At 58.2% G+C, this 8090-nt stretch overlaps 1 protein-coding gene across 1 annotated transcript in view; it reads right to left on the reverse strand.

Moving 5' to 3' along the window:
* The window catches only part of BOK (BCL2 family apoptosis regulator BOK), a 16671-nt gene that overhangs the window by 7396 nt on the left and 1185 nt on the right, over positions 1-8090 (reverse strand). The window contains exons 3-4 of the mRNA XM_077758241.1: positions 1484-1723; positions 810-938 (exon numbers count right to left, since the gene is read on the reverse strand). Coding sequence (XP_077614367.1) covers positions 810-938; positions 1484-1723 — 369 coding nt within the window. The remainder of the gene's footprint in view (positions 1-809; positions 939-1483; positions 1724-8090) is intronic.

The following is an 8090-nucleotide window of genomic DNA, read 5'->3' on the forward strand; positions in this document are numbered from 1 at the left end:
AGGGGGGGGGCCAGGAGGGGACGGGGGGTCAGGGGGGGGGGGGTATGAGGTCTGTGGGCAGCAGGGAGCCCAGCAGGGCTCTGGGGAGGGGACGTGGGGACGGAGTCTGGAGGCGGGTGGACAGACAGGAAGTGGCAGGAGCTGCAGACAGAGGCGGGCACAGGGAGGAGGCAGCAGGAGCAGACGTCCCCGGCTCCTAGGGCGCAGGTGGGCACCAGGAGACGCCCAGGTGGGGTGGGCCAGCCAGGTGACACAGGTGTGCTATCCCCAGAGCCTGGCCGGCAGGCGCTGCACCAGGGCTCACACCCTCAGGCACCTTCCCTCACGTGGGGCCGACCCACACAGTCCAGCAGTGATGCTAACCGCCGAGGCTGCGTCACCAGAGCCTGGCAGTCCCGCCCAGGACACTCGCCTTCGGGCCCAGGCACCACGCTGTGAGCAGCCCACAGGCCACGTGCAGGACACGGTGCCCCCCACCCCGCCCCCCGAGCCAATCGTCAGCACCGACTGGCAGTCTGGGACACGCGGCCCAGACAAGACCTCAGGTCGCTGCACCCCCAGCCAACGCCCAATCAGAACCGCGCAGAGGCCTGGCGCCAGCTGCCCGGCGGGCCCACCGCCCTCAGAACCCGGGCAGACACCGCGTGTCACCATTCGAGTCGAGGTTCTGGGCACTTCTGTGCAGCGAGAAGTCACGCATGGGCACCGGGTGGCTCCAGGCCCCCGGTGCTGAAGCCCCTGCTCTGGCCCACACACCCTGGCCCACGCCGGCACTGTGGGCACCCTGCGGGAGGGGTGCCCAGGCCCACCTGCAGAGAAGATTTGAGCTGCCACAGCCAGGAAGGCGTCGGTCACCACGGTCTCGGACTGCAGGGAGATGTTCAGCTGACGGGCCACGTTGCGGTAGACGCTGGGCCGGATCAGCTCCAGCTCGTCCCCTGTGCAGCCACACAGCGGGGTCAGAAGTGGTCCTGCGAGACCCCAGTCCCACCGCCACACAGGCCTGAGACCAGCCCACTCCCCACGCCCGTGCCCGCAGCTGGCACTGAACATGTCTGACCCCCAACCCCTCCTCAGCCTGTCAAATCCCCCCGCGGTGCGACCCCACCAGAGCCCCTGGGGGCAGGAGACCAAGGAGGGACGCTGGGAACCCCCAGGCCGACCTCCGCTGCCCGCCCCTTCTGACCAGCCAGCCACCCCCACCCAGGGCCAAGCCTGCTGGGCCGGTGAGGCGGGAATCCCAGGGAGGAACAAGGGCCGTGCCTGGTGGGTGACTCATGGTTCACAGTGAGCTGCCCGGGCGGCAGGCGCACTGGGCAGGCAGCCAGAGCCCAACAGGGGCGGGGGCTATGCCAGCGACCCCACTCAGGTGGGCCCTGGCTGCTGCCTCCGAGGGGCGTCCTCGCTCAGGCCCTGGCACCGCTCTGTGATCCGAAAAGCCGAGCCACTGCCCTGGGGCCACCAGTACTGCCCAGGCTCAAACCTGGGCTCCTGGTGCCAAGCGGGTGTGTCTGGATGGGCGGCCCCGGCCGGCAGAGGAAATGCCCTCTCAGCAGCCCCACCCGCTGCCCGCGCTCGCTGCGGCGCCCCTGGCACTGATGTGCTGGGAATTCCACGCGGCCCCTGGACTGGGTGTCCCCCGGCCCTGTCGCTCCTGCGGCCAAAGCAAACAGGGAAATGCCATGGACTGGACAGCACAGCACCGAGCGATAAGGGTGTCCGCCTCACCCCGGCCAGCTGCACTGCATCTAATGAACTGAGATCTAGATGCAGAGCAGAAACCGGCAAGGCTGGCGGGGGGCGGGGCGGGGGGGGAGGTGGCATGGAAATTCCCAGGGCCTGCCTGGCCGTTCCCACACACGGACCTCAGGGCTGCTGGGGACTGGCCCCAAGAGGCTGACCATGGGGATGCGACTCAGGCTTCTTCCCATGTGTGGCTGCCCCGGGAGCTGGGCGTCTGTGCGAGGAGGGGCTTGGGTGTGTGTGTGGGGGGGGGGNGGAGCAGAATGCAGCAAAGAGGCATGAAGGCGAGAGAGCACTCTGGGGGCCAAGCCGGCTCCCTTCTCCCTTCTTGGCCACCCGGCAGGCAGGGCTGAGTCCCGGCGACTGGACACAGCCTGATGCCCGGGAAGGGCTGGGAAGGGCCTCGAAGGCCCAGCTCCAGAGAGGGCTGGTGCTCGGCACCCAAGCCCGGGCCGGAAGTGCCGGGGCACTCGAGGGGGGACGGGGGGAGACACAGTGGACTGAGGGCACAGACACCAGCCTGGTCAGGCTGGAGAGGCCAAAGCAGAGTTTTTCAAACAAGTTCAGACAACGGGGGCTCTGGGCTGCAGGGCAGGCCAGGACGGAGGCAAGACTTCCTTCTGGGGCCCCCCAGGCTCTGGGGAGGGCTCCTGGAAGCCCAAGGAACCATCTTCTCCATGGCCCTCTAGAATTTTCCCCAGTGTCATCCCCACAGGCCAGCTGAAGAAACAGCTGTGGGCGGCTGACCTCATGGGGGTCCAGGCCCTCGGGACTCCTGCCCGATTCCCCAGACCCCACTGGTTCTCCCTCCCGAGGCCCGGGGGGCCACCACCCTCCCTGCAGCCTCCTGCGATGCCCCCAGGAATCAGTGTGTCTCCCGGCACCCAGGTCTACACAGCTCTGCTCTCAGAGTCCACACAAAACAGGGGCCAGCAGACACTGGTGTCAGCCAGAGAAGAGGCCGGGTGTCCCCTCTCACGCCGCACTCCCGCCAAGCCTGGACCCACACTGCGTGGAGACCACACCATCCGGGCTCCCACCACCCCCTCCCCACGGGCCGACTGCCAGCAACCAGTGAGCTACCTGGGTGCCTGAAACTGAATCCACTGGGCTTGTCCCACCCCCTCTGGGGTGTAGACCTTGGAGAAGGTGTTAACAGTTACTGGGCTGTGTGTGACCGCCCCCCCCCCAAATAAGTACCCCAGGGGTCTATACTCCACCAGCCAGGGGGCAGGCCCCATGGCGGCTTTGACCCCCTTTCCGGAGGGAGCCCTACCAGGCCTCCACACCAAGAGGAAAGGGCAGCGGGATTTCGGGATTTCGGGCAGCAACCCCAAAGCCCTACTTTCCAAAACAAACATCGGACACGTGGTCCCACAAAGGGTTTCTGTGCCCAGCTCAGTACAAGGGTCACTCTGGAAGTCCAGCCACCAAAACACTGTTGCTCCCCGGAGACTTCCAGTCTTTGTGGCCAGAAGGTCCGAGATCTGGGCGGAGCCAGCATGCGGGGGAGCCCTGCGGAGGGTGGGCGAGCCCGAGGGGCCAAACGGGAGTGGGTGGGCCTGCCCTTCGCCCTCCTCCCCTCCCCCACCCCCGGCCCCTGTCCNCCCCTGGCGGCCACCGCGCGACCTTCCTGCGCCCCGGGACGGGCCCCCGGCGGCCACGTGGCCTCGCGTGGTCGATGACACTTGGCGTGTGGGGGGTCGGACACCCTGCAGGCCTGCGCTCAGGGGCTGCCCGTGCTTATGACGAACGGGAGTGATTCTCGCTGAAGTCCAATTTATCTGTCTCTCTCTCTCTTTAATTAAAAATGTTTTTAAGTTTATTTCTTCATTTTGAGAGAGACAGAGACAGCGTGATCGGAGGGGCAGAGAGCGAGGGAGAGAGAGTCCCGAGCAGACCCCTGCTCCGTGCTGTGAGCACAGAGCCCGAGGTGGACTCGAACTCACCGACCGGTGAGATCATGACCCGAGCGAGCGAGACGGAGGGTCCCAGGCTTCACCCACTGAGCCACCCACTGTCTTTCCTCCTAAGGGTGGTGTTTTTTCATTAGGATATTCTCCTATGTTTTCTTTTAGAAGCTTAACTGTTTTACCAGTCACATCTATGGTGCATCACACATTAACTTTTGTGGATAGCGTCCTGGGGACCGGAACTCTTTGTTTTCACCTGAATATCCAATTGACCCAACATCATTTATTGAAAAGACCACACTTTTCCTCTTGAATTGGAAGAGAGCCCCCATCATAAGTTAAGTAACTGTATGTGTGAGGACCTGTTCATCCCCCTGGCCGTTCCTCTGTCCTTGAACCAGCAACACACAGTGCCAAGCCAGCCTGCCCTAACCCACATACAGAGAGCACTTCACCCACTAGCTGTAGCTACATGTCCCTTCCATGCGCACGTGGAACGTTAATCAAAATAGACCATATCCCAGGCCATAAAACGTCCACAAATTTCAAAGGACCGAAACCATACAAATGTCCTTTTTGAATCAAATTAAACTCAATATCAATAAAACAATTAGAAAGCTTCCAGCTTCCAGGTGCTTGGTATTTAAACCCGACACTTCTAAATAATTAGGGATCCAATGGTAAGTCACAAGGGAAACTGTAAAATATTTTGAAGTGAGCAATAGTGAAAATATGACCTAGCAAATACCATGGGACACGCATCTAGCAGTGCTTAGAGGAAAATGTATCGTTTTAGGAGAAAGGCTGATAATTAATGCTCTAAGTTCCAACTCAAGAAGCTGGAAAAGGAACAAATTAAATGCAGAGGTGAGAGGAAATGACAAAAAACAAGAGCAAGAAGTAATGAAATGAAGCAAAAATTAGAGAAAATCAACAAAGCTGAAAGTTGGTTCTTTGAAGAGATGAATAGAATGGATAAACCCCTGGAAATGTTGAGTCAGAAAAAGAAAACAGAAATGCCAATATCAAGGATAAAAAAGAGAACATCACCAGATACTACAGCATTAAAAGGACAATACGGGAAGCCTGGCTGGGTCAGTCAGTGGAGTGACTCTTGATCTCAGGATTCAAACCCTATGTTGTGTGTAGAAATTACTTTAGAATCTTAAAAAAAAAAAAAAAGATGATAAGAGAAGAGTATGAACAACTCTATGACAGTAAATTTGAAATTTAAATGAAACACAACTTACTAAAACTGACATTAGAAGAAATAGAAAACCTGGATAGTCCTATACCATTGAAATAAAATTAATGCATAATTTAAAATATTCCCCAAAAGAAAATTCTAATTCAGATGATTTCTTTTTTCTTTCTTTTTTTGTTTGTTTGTTTATATATTTATTGAGAGAGAGCACAAGTTGGGGAGGGGTAGCGAGCGAGACAGATAGACCCCTAAGCAGGCTCTGGACTGTCAGCACAGAGCCCTATAAGGGGCTCGAACTCACACACCATGAGATCATGACTGGAGCTGAAGTGGGACACTTTACTGACTGAGCCAGGTGCCCCACTCTTTGTTTTTTAATTCAGATGGTTTCATTGGAGGGAATTCCTCTAAACAATTGAAGAATATCACCAACCTTACACAAACCTTTCCAGAGACTAAAAAGTGAGCAAATATTCCCACCTCATTTTGCGAGGCCAACCAAGCACTGATACCCAAACCTATGAAGAACGTTACAAGAATCTAGAAAAGCTATTGAACCTCCGTCTGCCTTGGCTTCTCCATCTATAGAATAGATACCTACACTCTGGGGTTGTCGAGAGGATTGGACTAGTAAATCTGTGTAAAAACTTGCTCATTACGTAGTGAGTGCCCAGTAATTGTCAGCTGTTTTTGCAGAAAAGCTCTGGAGCTCTCAAATGTGAGTGTGCATTTGAACGAACTCTTCAGTGGGGGCCTGGAGCAGCAGGGCAGAGTCTGCCTCTGGCATTTCGGCAGAGCACTTAGGTTAGTGTTTTCTAAATGGGGATGTGGCATATGGGAGTTCAGAAGGGAAAGGGACTTCCCCCAGGTACCGCTGTAGGACTGTGCATTATCAGATTGTGAACTTTGGAGCCCGCCCGGGGGCCCCTGGAATGTACTTCTGGCAGAGGGAAAGCCTATGTCTGCAGACAGGACACGGATGCTCCCTCTGCACCAGATGGCCTCAGGCAACTTTTGGCCCCAGTCACAGCCTCCCATACAACACGAGGTCCGTTCTCTGCTTCCTTCTCCTGGGGAGCGTGAATGGGTGCAGAAAGACTTCATGGGCTCTCACGTGGGAGTGACAAATCACTGCACACCTCATAGATGTCTATGTTTAGCATGGTCCCCTCAGTCCAGGCGATCCCATGCCTGGATCCAGCCATGCCTGAAACCAGTGGACTCCTCCCTGGACCGTTTATATCAGATCAAAGCCACATCTCAGGATGTTGGGTACAGAATAGTGACAGCAGTAGGGACCGGAAATGCCCCCAAGGGCTTGTTAGGAGATAAGGTTAAACCAGTCCTGAGTAGTTAGAGCACAAGCCCTTATCCAGACCTTAAAAAGGCTGGGTCATGCTGGACTTAGCTGAGGTCTTCGTGTCCCTCGAGGCCTGGAGGCAGCTGGCCTTGTCCGCCCAGCCCTGACCGCAGATCCCCAAGACTGCTCGGACGCTCCGCCGTCACCCGTGGCCCCGATTCTGCGCCCCTGGAGAAACTTGCTCTGCTCTCCGTCTTGCTTCTCACCCTCTATCTGCCCTGCTGTTGACCAAGTGCAGACGTTGGTGCCTGGTTGGCGAGGAGCCTGCTGTGGCCCCAAAGTGGCTTGAGCTCAGGGAGACGTGTCGGTTTGTGTGACTAAAATGTCCAAGGCTTCCGGCTGGATCCTCAGGGAGTCTCTCCCTCCACCTGCGGGTCTGTCTGTGCTCCTCCGTGATGGCTTCTCTTGGGGCAGGCTGTCTCCCAGTGACTGGACTCACCTCCCCACTGCAGGCTTTCCCAGCAGGAAAAAACCCAGTCTCTCCAGACGCCCTGGGGCCAGCAACTTTGTCACGTGCCCCTCCCTGAACCAGCTGTGGCTGGAGACGGGGAAGGTGCCCCGTGTCAGGTCTGGTCACACACCTGGCCCTGGACGGGGTGCAGGGGCCTGTCAGTGCCACCACGTAGCAAGGGTAAGGGTGGAGCTCATGACCAGGAGAGGGACCCTGGCTTCCCAGAGAATCCTGCCCAAGGCTTTGGTGGGGGGTCACAATTTGGGGAGCAGGGGGCCCACAACCCAGTGATGTCAGGTTTGAAAGTTGAGTGGTAATACCTAGCACAGACACGGACCGGGGTCCCTGCCTGGTCCCCCTACAGCCACGCGGTGGGGGGAGGGGCAGGCGCACACGGCAGTGTCCCGTCCGCAGAGGAAATGCCCAGGCTTCCACGGAGCCCTGTCTACACCAGCACAGCCACCTACAGAGCCTGTGTGGGCCTCTCCCCGAGCCCGGCCCTGAAGAACACTGAGCAGCGGGGGCGTGGACAGTCACGGATGTGAGGGTGGGCATGGCTGCACGTGTGGGGCTCCCTCGAGGCCTAATGGGCAGGGCTGGCTGTGGCTGGGAAGGTTCCTGGCGGGAGTCTGGTGTTTGGGACCCGGTCCAGGCCTTCCAGGACATCATGGGGTTGCTTGCCTAGAGTGGGGGCCTGCACGTTGCATTGAGTCATTGCTGAGCTCCTCCTGCGTACAGGCTGCGGACACGATGCCCACTGTCCAGGGACCCATGACCCATGGGGGGGGCAAGCCGCTTCATTCTCTTTTCAAAATACATCCTAAGGGCGTTACTTCTGCCTCCTTTGCTGCCAGCCCCCCTCTTCTCATCTGCAGCTCTCTAGACTAACCTGTGCGTGGGGACAGAGTGCCTTTTCAAAACCAACCATTTTCATTAGTGCCCAGCCCCCCAGCACCTGCTTTTACCCCCTCCCCCCAACCTCTGTGGCTTCCACTCCCCTCCCTCTGCCTTGCTCTCGGCTCCAGGCACCCATCTCCTTGTAGATCATCAAAAACCCACAGCACACTTGCGCCTCAGGGCCTTTGCACTTGCTGTGTGTGCTCTATTACCTTCACAGCTCTGCTCATGTAACATTTCATCAGAGGTGCCCTCTCCTGCGACCTGACTCGCCCCCACCCGCATTACAGTCTTCCTCACTCTCACACCCTCTGTGCAAAGCAGGTCCCTACAGGGTAGCTGAGGACAAGGGGGGCCAGGAGGACATGAGGTTGGGTCCCTGTGCCGTGTGACACAGCCTGCCTCTCGCAAAGCGGGTCCGCCCTCTCGAAGTCCAAAGCACCACCGACCGTAGACATCCTAGTTGAGTATCACTTTGCATGTGTACGGGGCGCAGCGCGCCTTCCTTCCGGGTGCCTCAGT

This window comes from Crocuta crocuta, unplaced genomic scaffold (genome assembly GCF_008692635.1).
Source record: "Crocuta crocuta isolate KB4526 unplaced genomic scaffold, BGI_CrCroc_1.0 scaffold290, whole genome shotgun sequence".
In the NCBI taxonomy this organism is placed as follows: domain Eukaryota; kingdom Metazoa; phylum Chordata; class Mammalia; order Carnivora; family Hyaenidae; genus Crocuta; species Crocuta crocuta.